This window comes from Lacerta agilis, chromosome 9 (assembly GCF_009819535.1).
Source record: "Lacerta agilis isolate rLacAgi1 chromosome 9, rLacAgi1.pri, whole genome shotgun sequence".
NCBI lineage: Eukaryota > Metazoa > Chordata > Lepidosauria > Squamata > Lacertidae > Lacerta > Lacerta agilis.
In genome coordinates, this window is record NC_046320.1 from 67,088,145 (window position 1) to 67,105,683 (window position 17,539).

Here is a 17,539-nt window from a genome sequence, read left to right on the forward strand (position 1 = left end):
TCTGGTGTTGCGGCGCTCATCTCGCTTTATTGGCCGAGGGAGCCGGCGTACAGCTTCCGGGTCATGTGGTCAGCATGACTAAGCCACTTCTAGTTAACAAGAGCAGCACACGGAAACGCTGTTTACCTTCCCACCGGAGCAGTACCTATTTATCTACTTGCACTTTGACGTGCTTTCAAACTACTAGGTTGGCAGGAGCAGGGACAGAGCAACGGAAGCTCACTCCATCGCAGGGATTCGAACCACTGACCTTCTGATCGGCGAGCCCTGGGCTCAGTGGTTTAGACCATAGCGCCACCCGCATGGAGGATACAAAAGGTTAAAAAAATAAAGAGAGGAGGAAAGCCAATGTGAGTACAGGTCACAAAGAGGCCTAAATTATTGAGGAGTTTTCTCCTGTTTCCAGCTGTATTTTCCAAGAACAATTGACTGACAGTTTTTCTGCTGCTGCTGCTGCTGCTTCTGTAATTATAGTGGCAATTATAGTGCATTTGTGCATCAATTTACACACAGGGGGTATTTTTCATGTCCAAAGTATATGGGCACGAGTGTACTTTGTAAAAGGTTGCAACAAAAAGGGTTCTTTTTCTGCATTACCACAGCTTTGCCTCCAGGCTTACGCCCGTTCTTTGTTCCTGTATCCATTTCTTTGCCATTGGCACTGTCAATACAGCATTGTTGAAAACAGTTGCTTTTATTCTATTGCTTCCTCTGTTACTGAGTAATTCTAGAATCACATTAGCAAAGAGGTTCCCATGATTTTCCGTTGTTGTTGCTTCTTTACTAGACTTTTCCCTGTGTTTACCATTCTAAACTTTCATGCCTCAGTTTGCATTTTAAAATACAAACACAATAGATCTGTTTATCAGTTATGGCAGAAGTCATTTGATATCCAGCAGTCCATGTGACACCTCCATGCTCAGAGTTGCCATCCAGCTGCCCGGCCTTCTGTCTTATACACCTATTTTAATCATGATGCTACGAGTTCATATTGCAATAGTCTCCTTTCTACATCCTGTCAAACTAAATAAGGTAAAAACAAAATAAAAAATTCTTTCCAGTAGCACCTTAGAGACCAACTAAGTTTGTTCTTGGTATGAGCTTTCGTGTGCATGCACACTTCTTCAGATAAGGTAAGTTAGGGTAAATGGAACTTCCAGCTTTAGAGGCAGTTGATCTCTGAATGCCAGGGACTGGGGACCAAAGGCAGGGGCGTCGCTAGGGGGTGGGGGGGCAACCGCTCCGTGTTCCAGGGGAGGGGGGGTGACTTTCAGCATGCCCACCCCACAACTCATAAGTTGCTCAGTGCAGCAGCTGGCTTACACAGCACACACTTTGCTTTTTCCTTCCTGCTGGGAAGAGCCACAGAAGCACAGATCTGCCCAGCCAGGGCTCCACCCAGCAGCCTGGCACATTTCACCAGGGCACTGCCCTCTCAGGAGGCACAAAGGTGCCATCTTCAAGGGGTGACATTTGGCACCTCCACCTAGAGCCTCAAGCACAAGCCAGAGCAAATCCAGTGGCTTTGGGCTTAGGACTCACCACAGCACTGCAAAAGCATTAGCTGTGCTTGCTTTACTCAGTACACCTGGACCTGGGGTACCATCCACCCACACCCCTTCAAGTCACAGTGAGCATTTTGCATTTCCCCACAATGCTTTGTGGCACCTCATTTGCATGAGGTGCCGCAAAGCATGGGGGGCGCAAAACACTCACTGTGACTTGAAGGGGTGTGGGCAGATGTGTGGGGGGGGGTTGACAAAAAAAATCCACACCGGGTACCACTTGGGCTTGCAACACCTCTGACCAAGGGCAGATTGGCTGATTTCCTGCAGGCATCTGGCTAGTCTCCTGTTAGAATTGGGAATCTGGATTAGGTTTACAAAGATATATAAAAGAGGAGTTTTATGAGGTTAAGGAAGAGGAAGGTTATGTGGTTCACTAGTGAACAAAAAGCTTCCTGCAGTGCCTGTTATGAGAGCCACAATCAATTGATCGAAAATGATCAGCTTGCTTTGTTTCAAGCATTCATGGTTTTGTTTTTGTGAATGTGCATTCTTGAAATGCCTTTTTTTTTCTCCCACAGAAGAAAAAAAGGTTACATTTACATTATGTAAAGGTCACATTTACATGATCAATGTGCATACTCTCTTTAGGTATACTTCACTCTCCTTGTTTCAAGAGTCAGGATATTCTATTACCCTCTGTAATTTGCACTGCAACTTTATTCACTCAGTCATTAAAGGCATTTACACCCTACTCTTGAGCAGGAAAACTCCCACAGTGGCTTATGAATCAATAAAAACCAAGTCAGTTCCTACCCTCAGGCTTGCAGTCTAAAAATACATGACAGAAAATGAAATATTGGGTGAGGGTAGAGGAAAGAAGGGAAGCAAACTCAGGCACCAAATTCTTAATATTTCCATTAACCTTCCGACGTTCTTACATATGACCAGCTTGTCTGGAAATGGACTGTTCACAATTTAAAAACAAACAGGTCTTGGAAGCCCCTGAAGTGGGGATGACGACATGATAACCCAACCCTCCTGGAAGTGACTAAAAGACAATCAGTTGTTGGCCTTTCAGTAGGGGTGGAGAACCTGTGCCTCTTCATATGCTGTTGAACTCCATCTCCCATCAGCCCTGAACAACATGACCAATGGTCAGGGATGATAGGACTTGTAGTCACAACAACCTTTGGATGATCACAGCTTAACCCACCCCTGCCTCACTGCATGTATAGGGTACCTCCAGCCCACAAACCAAAGCAGGCTCACCAGCTGTTGAAATCTGGCCTGTAAGACAGTTCTCCCAAGCCACCTATGATATCAGGTGTGGAGCAGATAAAGGTGCAGCTGCAAGAGAACTGGAATATTTAAAGTATGTTCCTAATTGTTTGTTGGCAAGCAGAGCTTGTATTTGGCTCCCTTTAAAATTTGGTGCCCAATGCAGCCAGCCCTGCTAGGACTGCTTCGACTCAGGAACTCCTGAGTGGACCTCATCCCTGCTGAAAGCAGATTGCAGGTCGACACTAAATTCAAGTTAAGCACCGAGTGCAAGGCCCACGCAAATCAGGTCCACTCAGGGCCTCCTGATCGGAGCTCCTGCTTGAAACCAATATCTGCCCAAGAAGTTTGCAAGTTGGCACTGTGTTTAAAGGAAGAAAAGAATAACTAGGCATGCAGAGTGTGCTTCTGAATTTCCTTGACCTGACCTCAAGTGATTGACAAAGCGTTTCATGGATGACGGGATGTATCCATTTCACCATCCCCTGACCCAGCTGGGGACAGCAATAGCGAGTGGAGATGTGTGATCCTTGCTTTCTGCTTCTTGTCTAACTCACAAACTACTCAATCAATTACAGTAATTAGGAGAGTTCCACTGAGACCAAATAAGGGATTTAAAGTAATCAGCTTTTGAGCTCATGCCAAAACCAGCCACCTAGTCTGAGGAATACTAAAAAGCACAGGTGCAAAACAGCACACATGTGTCAAAACTCACTTTGGTTTCAAGTGCAATCAAAGTCATAATTTATGGGGAAGGGGAGTTGGATTGTTCTAATGGCTTGAGAGAACTGCTGGTTTTATTTATATTCTGATTTTTTAAATGTGATTTTTAACTTTGCCTTTTTTAAAAAAACTCCTTTTGACAACTGTAAGGTATATTTTATATTATCTGTAAACTGCTTAGAGGTTTAGATTGAAGCAGTATGCAAATTATGTGAAATAAAAATAAATTGGTTAGCTGCTAAACCCATTGTATCTCATTAAAGTGTTCCTTTTTTTAGGTAGCATGGAACCTATATACTCAAATCACTAAATGCATCTTCTACATTTTGGTGTCCTAGAATAAAGTAACCAGCAGAATATGTGTTCCTCTAGAAGAAGTACAGTAACTGCCACAATCTAACCTCAACTTTTAAGGTGCACTTTAAGTAGTGATGTATTAAATACTGAATGCAGGATAAAAGGAAAGAGGCATATAAGTTTTTAAAAAGATTGAAAATACAAAGTTTCATGTAATGGATTTCTAAGTTTTGGTATCTGCACAAATGATCCTTCCAGACTAATAAATTACATTTCTGGCTGCTACACAAAACAACAATTGCTCTGCAGAAATATCCAGATAGCAGTTTTGGGGTTTCTGAGATGCAAACAACCAAAGTTAAAATACATGCCAGTCCTCATTTTGTAAAGTGTAATTGATGATTCAGTTCTTTAAAAGTCTACTTTCCAGGATGGCCTGCTGCTTTCTAATATTTTCCCTGTCATCAGAAGTTCCAATCCTGTCTTATTTAAAGAGAAAGTTGTTCTCATTACTTTATTCTAGAAGATTTATTTTGACCTTCATCTGAAATCTTTGTAATGCAAAGTTCACATTATACTGGTCTGTTTGATAGCTTTAACACATACATGCAAGACCCAAGAGCAATTTCAGAAATGTAGGCAGCAGCTGAAGCTATAAAAGGATGATGTTTATGTTTCAAGGGAAATACAAGGCTTATTTTTGAAGGCCATATATAGTAACCTCACGAAATATCTCATGTACCTCAAGAACAAAAAAGTGCAAAGGAAGCAAGTCACTCATACATAAATTGGGAATATTATAATATTAATAATGCACAATCACTTCCCCTTTTTAAACAACTTACAAATTATACTAGAGAGATAAAATGACATTTCTCAAGCCCATCAAAAAAAACGAGAAAATTACCTGTAGTTAGAAGGATGCAAGTAAAATACAGCAATGTAGAGTATCTGCTGGAAGCTCTGCATAGTGCCCTCCATCCTATTTGTTATTGTGTTTATTATGATGCAACACAATGTCCCCTGTTGGTGTTCAGTGCAGTCCTTTCTGGATGGCATTGACTAGCATTAGCTTGAAGCTGCCAAGCATCAGGTGATTTTAGTGAGCTTAAAATGTGCAGTGCATATTACCATGTGGGAAATGGGGAGGGAGGGGATTTTCTACCAGTTCCAGAACATGATCAGACTAAAGTAGCATATATTTGGGAAATTCCTCTCATTGCTGTAGACATTTTGTATAACGTGTATACTAGCCTAAACATATGAGACTATAGGATCATGTGTTATAGTCTCTACCTGCTCTGGTGTTGGTTTCTTAATTATTTTATGTAAAGCCATCATTGATGCCAAGTAAATTCATCACACATTAGCTGCAGGAACCCTCAATGGAAGGAACCCTCAGTCGGTCAAGGCTTATGATACACTGGCAGGAAAAGCCAGAAAGAGTTTTATACTACTTATCTAGCTATACTGTACACTAATTTATAGGCTGCCTTTTTGAGAATAGCCCACAAGGGGCAACATAAGTAAAAGTAAAAGGCACAATTCATTACAATGCAATACAAAACCAAACCAAACCAAACCAAAAAGCTAATAATTTATTTATGTAATTACAAATTTAATTGTAATGAAAATAAATCCTGGCAGATAAAAGTAATACACGCTAAAACACCACTACAAATTAAAAACATACAGTAAGGCCTAAATTAACAAAAAAAGTGGGACAAACTAAATACATTTTTAAAACCATCTGCACTTCTATGGGGAGGGAGTTCCACAATCTGGGGACTACTAAAGGAAAAACTGTATCTCTCATGCACAGAAACTAAATTAATTATAAAGGTGTATGCCTACAAGGAAAATCTTAGTGCCAGGTAGGCTTGTAGGAGATCTTTCGGATAACATGATCCCAATAGTTTAGGGCTTTGTATCAGGGTCAGACCTAATATTAGGCTGGGTAAGGCACCTGCCTTGGGTGGTAGATGCTGGAGGCAGGAAGTGGCAGGAAGTTACTCGAGGACATAGCTGTACATACCAAGCGGTCCGTTCCGCCCCTCCTCAGCTAATGTGCTACACTTAGATGTGATAAAGATGCAGTGCCATCACCAGCACTAAAGGAAGATTCAACTGCTGGTCCAGTTGGTTAGGCATATGGAAAGAATAGAAGACATCTTCTTATTTTGTGCCTTAAGACCCAGAATGTTTGAGGCCAGTCCTGCATACTGTTTTTCACTGTGTTGTATTAATTCCAACTTTAGCCTTCACTCCTAGACACCCAGAAATCATTGCAATATGAAAGTAAACACCCCCTCTTTCTTTTCATGCAAGCTGAAAAACACACACTTACATCAAATTCATTCAGTGCTGCAGCGAGTTCCCCAATGCCAGTGTGCCCCTTGTTTTCATCAGTTGGTGAGGTGGCCTGAGCAGCATTTGAGATGCCAGCAATAGCTTCTTGGACTTGCTTAAAGACGTAATCCCGGTTAGCTCTGGTTGCTGCTACGTCAGGGTGACGGAGGAAAGCCTGAGAAGCAGTATAAAGCATGGTGGCATTCTTCTTCAGGGCACCACGAGCAGCAGCCATTTCATCCCGACAGTGGGGATCCTTGAGTTCCTGTTGCAAAATATACAGACATACATATAAGCATGGGATTCCCTCCCCCCCCCCCCTTCAACCAATGGTTTGGAGGAAATGTTAAAAGTCTGGTTTGGACCCTCTGCTTTCTCCAAGGAGCTCAGGGAGTAGACATTGGTGATACTCTCATTTTATTTTTGCAACTATCCCATGAGATGTGCTTGGCTGAGGGACTGTGATATACCCATGATCACTCAGCAAACCTAATGGGTGAATAGCTGTTATGAACCCCGGTTATCCAAGTCAAACTGTTTGCCCAAATTGGCTCTCTGCTGCTTGATAGATATGGATAAGGGGAATGGCACCTTCATAGGGGGGGGGGGGAATGCATCTATGGATCTTCAAGGGGGAAACCAAATTAATTCAGAACCGAGAATATAACACCTCAGTTCTTCTCTTCAAGAGCCCTAAAACTATCTTCTATGGATATATGAGGGGCTCCTGGCAGTCTTACATCCTAACAGGAACAGTAGCTGCATCAACTATATGAGCAGGACTGCTGACAAGGTCCAAGCAATTGCAGCTGCTCAAAAAAGGACAGTCTTGATCATGTGGGGGTGTGGGGGTGGGGTAGATACCAAGTCTCCACACAATTCCTAACCTGCAAGCTCCAACAGGTCATCATTAGGGACTTTCGAACATACAGTATGAACCAGGGCTATAACTTGGATAAGTGTGTCCAAAGTGTGTGCTCTATGAAAGGACTATGATAGACTTTCAGTGGAATTGAAAAGGCGAGTGATGTGGAGGTTGAAGCAAGGCTTCAGAATTAATTGCGTGCACATTTAAAATCTTGAGCAACATGACAAGCAAAATTGACTAGATAGACTACTTATTTTTATACCCAGAGGCTCTTTATGAACAATGGGAATATAACTGCAGATCATATTATATTATTACTTTTGAACCACTCTCTTTTTTGCCTTAATTAATGGGAAGAATGAGCCAAAGAGTCATCTTTTTAAACCATCGCAAGATTAACAATGTTTTGGCTCACACAAGGCATTATAGTTCTCATTAAAAGGAAGTACCGTATCTTTAGCTGTCTTGCCTCCTACACAGTGTCTTTTGTACCAAAAAAAGAAAAAGATTTTCTGTACCCAAGCCTTGAAGATATGGGTTAAACTTATATAATCCTCTGGCCTAATTTTCAGAAGTGCAAGCCCTCTGTTCCCATTGAAGCACTGCATGGCCCATTTGGGAAGGAAGCACATCATGATTAGGGTTCTTAAAAGGAGGACATTCAAAGTGCACGCAATGAATGAATCAGGCTGCTACCAGGGGAGGGGGCGGGGAAGTGTGTGTGTGTTTTTTCAAAGTGCTGCATAGCATTAAAAAACACACACACACACTTCCCCGCCCCCTCCCCTGGTAGCAGCCTGATTCATTCAGTCTGGTTTGAATCCGCTTCGAATGAAATTTTTCAGCTGAAAACCAGTATAACAAGATAACCTATTAGGGGTTTGCTTTTATCACACATCTGCATGTAAAGCATAATAAAATCATCATTACTACTGCACAGGAAGTTATGACTCATCTCAAGGTAGTTTGGTTATCTACAGGGGGTCACTGGTACCATGACATCTTCCAGAAATTACGATAAAGATGACTCCAAATAGAAGGTGAAGAGAGAAGGCCCAGAAGCATATCCACAACCACAGCAGGATTTTTATCTAACGTTGCGACTGAAGTTCATAATTCCCAGGCTCAGAAGTAGTACAGGCATCTCCCCACTTATGGGTGTTCGATTCATGTGTGATGGCATATAAGGATGCTGCCTTCTACTGAATCAGACCTGTGGCCCATTTAGCTCATTACTGTCTACAATGGCAGTAGAACTCCAGGGTTTCAGACAAGGACCTCTCCTAGCCCTATCTGCAGATGTCGGGGATTGAACAGGGGAATTTTTGCATGCACCACAGCTTCTCTACCACTGAGCTATGGCACTCCCCCAAAAGATGCCTTAGGATTGGTGACTGCACCATCACTCCAGTGACCTAACTGGAAATGCAATGGGATTTCTGAATCTGAAATTAGGCTCAAGGTAGACCCATCATATGATACAAGGAAGTTTCCTATGAGTACAGCTGCTCATGCTGTGCCGCTCTATAAGATTTATTCTATTTACTGTTGCATTTATATCCCACTTTTCCTCCCGGGAGCTCAAGATGGCATATGAGGTTATTTTTGGAATTGCTTTTCAGGGGGCTGAAGAGGCAGCAATGGGGAAGGATAACATCAGGAACCCCAGAATGCAGGGGCTCTTTGGAGCCTCACCCCCTTTCCCAGTCTCTGAAACCGATAAAAGATCTAGAATCTTTTCATACTATGTTGAAATAGTACTGTTTTCTTTTCTTCATTTACTGTTTTTAATTATATCTACCTGTTGTCTTCTAGCAGCTACATAGTTAAGCTTCACCATCTCTTTCCCAAATTCTTTGAAGCGGTTTGCAAGGTCTTGCTCATTTGTGGCATTCTTCACAGCTTCTAATGCTTCTTCTACCTATAAGGGAGAAAAATATGAGAGAGGGTTAAATTCCTGCCAGCTGATTTTCAGATATTATTTATAGCACAAGGCAGCCTAATAGCTGTTTCACACATTACAGATTTGGCAAATACCTGCCTATACCCTGTATCACAAGAAGCAAATAAATATTCACGCACAATTTAATTAAAGGTTAAATACCTGCAAACATAGATACAGTGTGCATTTCATGTGAAAAGTATTGCATGGTTATTTGGATTTATGCATTAGCATGCACCTGCTTATAACCCATAACACAGACATCCACAACCAGGTGGCCTTTAGGCTTTTGGGAATACAACTCCTCTCATCCCTGGCTATTGGCCATGCTACCTGGGGCTGATGGGAGTGGGACTTCAAATCAACAGGAAGGGACCAGGTTGGAGGTGTCTGTCATAATGTATGAAGCAGATATCTCTGTGTGTTTTGCATGTACACTTCAAACAGTTGGGAAAGCAGACTACAGGGAAACATGCAGTGCTGAAACTATTTATGATATGCCATATGCTGTATAATCCACCCATTTGCAGTAACAAAAGAACAGCTCAAAATAAAGAATGGCAGCAGTGCAATCAGGATGATTTTGAACCTTCCATTTTTAACATGTGTGCTTCCACTCAATCTGTTGCAAAACTATTGGCAGAAAAGAACATACATCCATAGTTGTTTTCTGTTGCTATACGAAAGGAGCAACTCTGAAGTTGTCATCACAGTACCAATCCCCGACCCCCCCCCAAAAAAGAACCCTAAATTGCCATACTAAATTACTACTTCAGAATGGATCATGTAAAAGTTTGTCATTGTGGTGATTATGAAAAAGAATATCCAAATATGTATTCAGTTTGCTTGAAAAAATGGTTCTGCCCATGGATGACTACAGAGTGATTACAAATGATAATTTGGTCAGATAAAAAGGTTTACGTTTCACCTTTAAGAGGTGAAAAACACCATATACAGTATATCCATTCTAGGGTCAAAGTGCCTATTTGGACCATATATATGGATACAAAATGGCTGTAAAATAGCAATACCGGTCTGAGGTTTCATACACAGAATGATGTACCATTGGTAAAAAGGGAAGACCACACCAAACATGTCACCTTTGAGATATGAGTAATAAAAATGAGAGCCCTGAATGTGAATACCCTGCCTTTGAAAATCACTTCCCAGGAAGTCTCATCTGGTATCTTTTTGTGTGTGTGTGTGTGCCAACTGAAGTTTATTTATTTTTATTTGTTGTCCTGACTTTTCAGAATGGTGTGTGTGTGTGTGTGTGTGTGTTAATCTGGCTTTAAAAAAGGTTTTTCTGCCCCTGTCTTCTTCTGTTGTATTGCAATGACTTTTATTAATGCTCCCTTGTTTAAAACAATTAGAAAACTGCTTTGGGAGGTTATATGCCTAAACAGTGGCATGTAACAGCATGAACACATATACACACAAATAAGGTCAAGATAATAATTTTCAATACCCTCTGTAAAATATCATTTATGTTAATATTACCCCCTTAATTGCTAGAATGGTGAGATGGGATTTAGAAAATATACTCTGCCATACAAAAGCAGCATCTGGAGAAAATAATATTGGAATATGACCTGTGGTGCTTTAACCGTTCTTCTATGAGTTTCCAAAAAGCACAATGGTTAGAGGATTGGGGAAACCAACCAATTCCTATCAGTCCTTAGCCATATTTTGCTTGCTTCCGATTCTACAATTCTATGATTCCATGAGTCTACTCAATTGCAATATCTATCTATCAAGAAGAAAATCTCAAGGTTTTGGATAGAGAAAGCTGGATATATTGGAGAGATGATCTACTACGATTAGAGAAAAGCAACTTACTTGTATATTGATTAGAAAAATGGAGAGATAGCAAGGAGATAGCACACACCTAGGTTTTATGGATATTGTGGCATATGGGATAAACTACAAGGAAACGGTTGTTGTTTTATTGTCTTGAATTGGCACAATTCCAATTTATTATTTTACTGGAAACGTAGCTATTGGAGGAAAATCAAGTTGATAAATACAATATATATGGTTTACACAATTCTTGTGAGATTAATGTAAAGGAGGTTTGGTCACCTTAATTTCAGTCAAGCTATGCATAACTTTTACAGTGTTGTTCATCACTTTCTCCTGCCTCTCTCATACTACAGGTGTCATAACATTTCATACAGAAGGTTATTCAAAAAGGATTGCCTTCTATCTGAACTACTGTAATACTGTATGTGAGGTTGCCCTTGAAAATTGCCCAGAGACTGCATCTAATGCAGAATGCAGCTGCTAACCTGTTAAGTGGTGTGGTCCGATGCGACCATGGGTCACTAGTCCTGTAAGTGCTGCACTAGCTGCCAGTGAGCTACCAGCCCCACCAAGATGTTAGTAGTAGCATATAGAGCCCTAAATGGCTTGGGATCCAAGTACCTAAATGTGCACCTTACCCAATCCCAACATCTTTGACACTATGATTTGCCAGTGATGCCTTGTTGGTGGTACCCCCACTGGGGCTGCCCAGCTGGGTGTTGACCTGTGGCAGTTCCCCATTTGCAGAATGCCCTCCAAAGTGAGGTGCATTGTCTCCCTCATTATTGACTCCAGGGTAAATTTAATAGCATTCCTGTTTACCCAGACATTTGATGGCTGGAAGATACTGTTCCTGGCAATCCTGAAATCATTGGCCAAAAGAATGTGTTTCTTTTTAACTGTTTTTAATGTTTTTGGTTTCAGAATATTTTTAATGATAATGTTATTGATGTGTTTCCTGCCCTGGGTTCATTTGAGCCAAAGGATGGGATATAATTGAAATAATAATAGTAGGAAGAGGGAGACACAGGAAGAACTGGACAATGTGTTAAGAAAAACAAATGACATTAGATCAGATTTTCTAATTTATTGGCTGGTAACCTACATTATTTAGGCAACCTGGAATTAAGCCATTTGTGAAAATGCAAGCATCGTAGTAGAAGATATAAATGAGCAGTCAGAAAGAACATCCAGGTACAGCCTTTTTAACGGGGACAGCCACTTTCAACTCAAAATGGCATATAAACACCAGATGAATATCTGTAATAGTGGAGGAAGTGATGATTCACTGGGGAATTTTGCTTTCATTTATGTACAAGGAGACAGTGTGATTTGTGCTTTGATAAAAATATATTTTCACACTGTGATGCAGAATGTGGCAGCCGGGTCATGGATCTGTGCTGAAAAATGAGATTTGTCTTTAAGGATATGTACAGCCAGACTGTTTGCTACTGGGCCAAATTTAAGGTGCTGACTTATATAAAGCACTAGAAGCCTTGTTACCTGCCATCTTGTGCCTTAAATGAGCAGCAGAGGCATGCTAAGAGATTAGGCCAGTGTAAAAGACTGATTGTTGCAGCTTTCTCAGAATTTCTGATTTATTTAGTGTCTTCAGGTCAAATGGCAGAATAACAAGCTGCCCAAGTTAGGGGTAGGTGGCACTGAATGCAGTGGTTCCAGTCCTATTTGGTTGTTTTCAGAGAGTGATGCTTAGGGAGTATTATTTGGTCCCATGGAGCCTTTAGTGTGGGGTACCTCAGGGCTCAATTTAATCTCCTATGCTATTTAATATCTACATGAAATTGCTGAGTAGGGTTATCCGGAGTTTTGAAGTGCATTGTCAGCAATATGCTCATAACACACAGCTCTATTTCTCCTTTACATATGCAGGTACGGCAGTGGATGTGGTGGACCAGTGTCTTGCCTTGGTGATGAACTGGATGAGAGCCAACAAACTGAAACTAATTCCAGATAAGACTAAAGCACTGTTAGTGGTTCCCTAGACCAGATGGATGGAAGACTGCCTGCTCTTGAAGTAGTTGGTGCATAGATTGAGGGTACTTCTGGTTCCTTTGTTGTCAATTGAGGCCCAGGTAGGCTCAGTGGCACAGACTGCTTTCCATCCAGAGATGCATTTTAAATAAAAGGACACATTCTACTCATGTAAAAACACGCTGATTCCCGGACCATCCATGAGCCGGATTGAGAATGGCCTTAGGTTGCCTACCCCTGATCTAAGTCTACTGACTGCTGTTTTGCTCCAAATTGCTTGGCTGGAATTTCCTTCTTTTACTGACTGCAAGGACCCATGGGGGACTTGTACCCCGATGAGCTGGGCTGTTGAGCAGTCTCTGAACCCAGAATTTTCTTTAACCGGTGGCACTGATGACAGCCTGAGACTAACAGGAGGTCTGCAGCATCCTCTATACAAAAGGCAGTGCCAGAGGTTCAATAACTGGAAAATTTCACTAGATCAATACCACCCTTTTATCTCCACTCCCCCAAAAGAAAGAAGTTGTGATTCCAGCAGAAATCTTTGAAGCAAAATCCAACCCAGTTATATTTATTAACAACATAAGTACAGCCTCAAAGGGATGGGAATCTACCATTGCTATGTCATTCCTTTAAAAGGGAAGCTAAAACTATTTCAAAATCTGCCTGCTTATTTTTTAACTGGCATTGCTCCTAAAATTGGTCAAGGTAAGTCATAGTCTGGTTTACCATGCCATGTGAACATAATCATTGGTAATCAACTACCTCATTTTGAAAATTGGACAAATTATAGCAGAAGGCAAGAAGGATTCTGCACATGGAAAAGTACCATCAATCAATGCTTTGTTTTAGATCATTTGATTTAAGAATATGTCGAAAGAACAAGACAAGAGCTATATGTAGCTTTTACTGATTTAGCGTTGGCCTTTGACCAGGTCAATAAAGAACAGCTCTAGTTTAAACTTTTAAATACCAACATAGATAAGCATCAGCCCTGAAGAAAACTCTATACAGGAACAGAACAGACATTTAGAGTGAGTTTCTCAGAGTATATTCCCCACAGGGATGCCTTTTGGCGCTCTCTCAATTTTTTATGTCAACAATATAGAAGATTGCAAAGGCCATCAATATTTCCCAGCTAGCAGAAACGATTCTAAGCTTTCAGACTTATTGTGCATCAGTAGCCCTCATTTGTACAATACAAATAAGGGACTACTTGGATATTTGTGAGAGTTTTGTTAAAGAGAAAAAAATGTTAAATTACAGTAAAATGAAAACAGTAGTATTAGAAAAATGACTAGTGGTTTACAAATGGAAAACCAATTGGGTTAATTTTAATATTTATGGATCCAGTTAGAAGGAAATTATTGGGTTGGTCACTCAGCAACGAAGTAGCTATGGGTATTTTAATTAATTAAAGCAGTTACAAATTTTGTACAGGGTAAAGTGGAAGGGTGTGTGTGTGTGATCTATTAATTTCAGCATCAAATACCAGTAGCTTTGCTAGGAACTTTTGAGTATATGATCTAATCAGCAGAACTACGGGCATGACTCATTTAACAATGATAGAAAAAAAGCAACATTATTTTCTGAGACTTCCTAATAGCAATGTTGAAAGCCAAGACTGGCTAGTGTGCCTGGGCATTAGTCCTGTAGCATTACTCCTGTGGTAGTAGCTGAACGATGCAAAAAGTGGTGTGTGTTTTTGGAACAGCAAGCAAATATCAAAGAATTGTGAAGTGTAGTGGGGGGTGCTGTTACAAACAAAACATTTAAAAAGCTACCTTTCTACCAGTAAGATGGGGGGGGGGCAGGAAGGAAACAAGGTCAGAAGGGGGCCATGGTTGGAAAAAGGTTGAGAAATATTGGTGTATACCACCAGATTAGTTAACAAGCCAAGTAAAAGAAGCTGTTAGAGGCAAGAAGGCTTCCTGCAAATGAGGGAAACAAAAAGGAACCCAAACAAATATGATCAGACAGTGAGAGTTGCAGAAAGAAAGAAAGAAAGAAAGAAAGAAAGAAAGAAAGAAAGAAAGAAAGAAAGATGTGAGGAGCACATTGCAAAAAAATAAATAAATCCCATAATGACCAGCAACAGCAAAATATGTTCATAGCAGAAGACTGGCTAGGGAGACTGTTGGACCTTTGGATTACAAGGGAGTTGGAAGTGTGCTGAAGGAGAGTGAGGAGACTGCAGAGATGCTGAATTAATACTTGGTATCTGTCTCCACAGCAGAAGGTACGGTATATGACACATCCTAGTGGCTGAACTAACTTTTGTTGGAAAGGAGTCTGAGGAGATGAGGCAGATAGTGGTGATGAGAGATGAAGTTTGAGGCCTCCTGGACAAAAGAAAAACTGGCAAATCACCAGGTCCAGATGGCACCCACCCAAGAGCTCTCAGATAACTCAAATGCGAAATTGTTGACCTTCTAACCAAAATATGCAACTTGTCCCTCAGATCACCCTCGATATCTGACAAAGGGAAAATAACCATTGTAATGAGAGGGGGGGAAAGGTATCAAGGGGAGATCTTGGAAATTACAGGCCAGATAGCTTAATGTCTGTCCCTTGAAAACTGGTGGCAAGTATTTTTAAAGATAAAATAAACAAGCATATAGAAGAATAAGCTTTGCTGAAGTACAGCTAGCATGGCATGGCAGCTGTGGAAAAGGCTAGGGATCATCTGGAAAGAACTTAAAAATAAAACTGCTGATAAAATAATGCCATTATACAAATTTATGGTTTGACCACTTTTGGAACACTTATGTACAGTTAGAAAGGGTTCAGAAAAGGGCAAGCAAAAGCCCTATGATGAAAGGTTAAACATATGGGGATTTTTACTTTAGAGAAAGGGTGAGTAAAGGCAACATGATAGAAGTGTATAAAATTATTCATGGAGTTGATAGAGTGGATAAAGAAAAACTTTATTTTTGTCTCTTAACTCATAGACATCCAATACCAGTTACCAGTTCTGGAAAGAGGCATGCAGTTGGCCATTGCAAGAACAGGATGCTGACTAGATGGACCTTTGGCCTGATCTGAAAGAATTAGAACAAGGCGCAGATGACTGACGCATAGATGAAGAAAAAATGGTGAAAATCTGATTAATTAGATAGAGGTGAGGGAGTACCAGTAGCTGTCCTGAACCAGTATTTGGGTATGGCAATGGACTGGAAGAGGGAGAACAAAAGATTCTACCCAGATAAGGTGGTACTCTTGGCTACAGTAGTTCATCCAGATAGGTAGCTGCAGGTCAACCTGTTTTAGAGGATGTTTCACTCCTGTTCTAAATGGGGATCAGGATTACAGTCTGGGGAAGTTTATTCATCCAGCACTCTCAGTAGAGGCCAGGTAGCTTCTGTACCTCAAAGTGTCATTTATCAGCTTCACCACTTGAGACTTTACCTGGATGGAGACAGGAAACCCACTTCTACAGTAAAACATGCATAACTGAGTCGGTGCCTGTAGATAATATTCAGTATTCGGGTAAACAGTATTCAGCTTATAACTGAGCAATCATAGCATCAACTCATTCCATTCCCGTTAAAAGAAGTGAAGGTACAAAACCTTCCTGATTGCCATGACAGTTAAGAAAATTACTATGAAAACCAGAATCTCATCATCATGCAATTTGTTCCAGTCGTTTTTTCACCACCACTAAAAATACTAATTTTGTGATGTGGAAAACTGCCACAATCCTGGGATAAAGAGGACCACTATCACTTCCATTCTTATGCAAATGAAGTTGCTGACATTCTATTACAGACCAGCTTCCCTCCTTTTTCAATTAATGTCAATGTCTCCAGCCAGGGGTGGGTGGGTTGGTGTAAGAGAAAAAGAGAGCATAGAACAACAAGTTGTAAGGCTATTAGATGTTTCTATTGCATATTTGTGAAAATGTCAGTTGAATTAGGCAATTGTCTTAGAATAACTGCCTCAAATCATGACTTCTGAAACTTTTCAGGGAAATATATGTAGAGGTACGAATAGGAAGTCTGCTATAGGAGTCCAGAGGCGGAGTGGCTCTCAGATGCTAGCAGAGAGCCTGACCAGTTCAGGGACTGGTGGTGAGGGGAGGCCCATTCCTTCAGCACAGGAGCGGCAGGGGTTAAAATGCTGGGAGCAGAGGAGGAGACTGGGGCTACCCAAGCTCCTCTGCTGGAGGCGGAGTCACAAGTCTCCACTTCTGGGATCTGTGACCGATGATTCAGACACATGAATGATGAGCTGTAACTTGTACATATGTATATAATAAAAGAATGTAAATATATCTCGGAGTGAGCAGAGGTATTTCTTGCGGAGAGTTTCCAGACCCATCACAGGACATGAGTGCCAGGGGAAAAAAGTGACTTATTTTTAGGGTCAAAGTCTTTGTTAGCTCAGCCAGCTTGCTACCAAGTGACACTTCTACATAATTAATTAGAAATTTCTCTGGAGCAGCCTGATTTCCAGAGGTGAACAGAATTACCTAGGTACCATCTGCTCCGGTGGGAGCTGACAGCGTGGAACACCTGCAGGGGAATGCATCACAAGCTTTTTAAAGCCATTTTCCCTCAAACTGGGCCACCTGTTTCCTAAGGGTTTTGCAGGAAGCCAGGAGGAGACATGATTGATAGGAACAAGAACAGGAGCTAAGTGGCCTTGCTTCAGCACCAAAACTTAGATAATAGCACAAGAGTGAGATGAGATGGAGGGTGGGTAGGAATAGAGATTGTGGAATGGGTGGCAAGATGATTCTGGCTCTTTTAGGACAAATTATTCAGGCTGCATTGATGG

The 17,539-nt window shown here is 41.1% G+C and overlaps 1 protein-coding gene across 1 annotated transcript in view; it reads right to left on the minus strand.

Moving 5' to 3' along the window:
• CTNNA2 (catenin alpha 2) overlaps window positions 1–17,539 on the minus strand; it is a 519,756-nt gene that overhangs the window by 377,969 nt on the left and 124,248 nt on the right. The window contains 2 exon segments of the mRNA XM_033160941.1: window positions 6,154–6,420; window positions 8,825–8,944. Of these exon segments, the coding sequence (XP_033016832.1) occupies window positions 6,154–6,420; window positions 8,825–8,944 (387 nt within the window).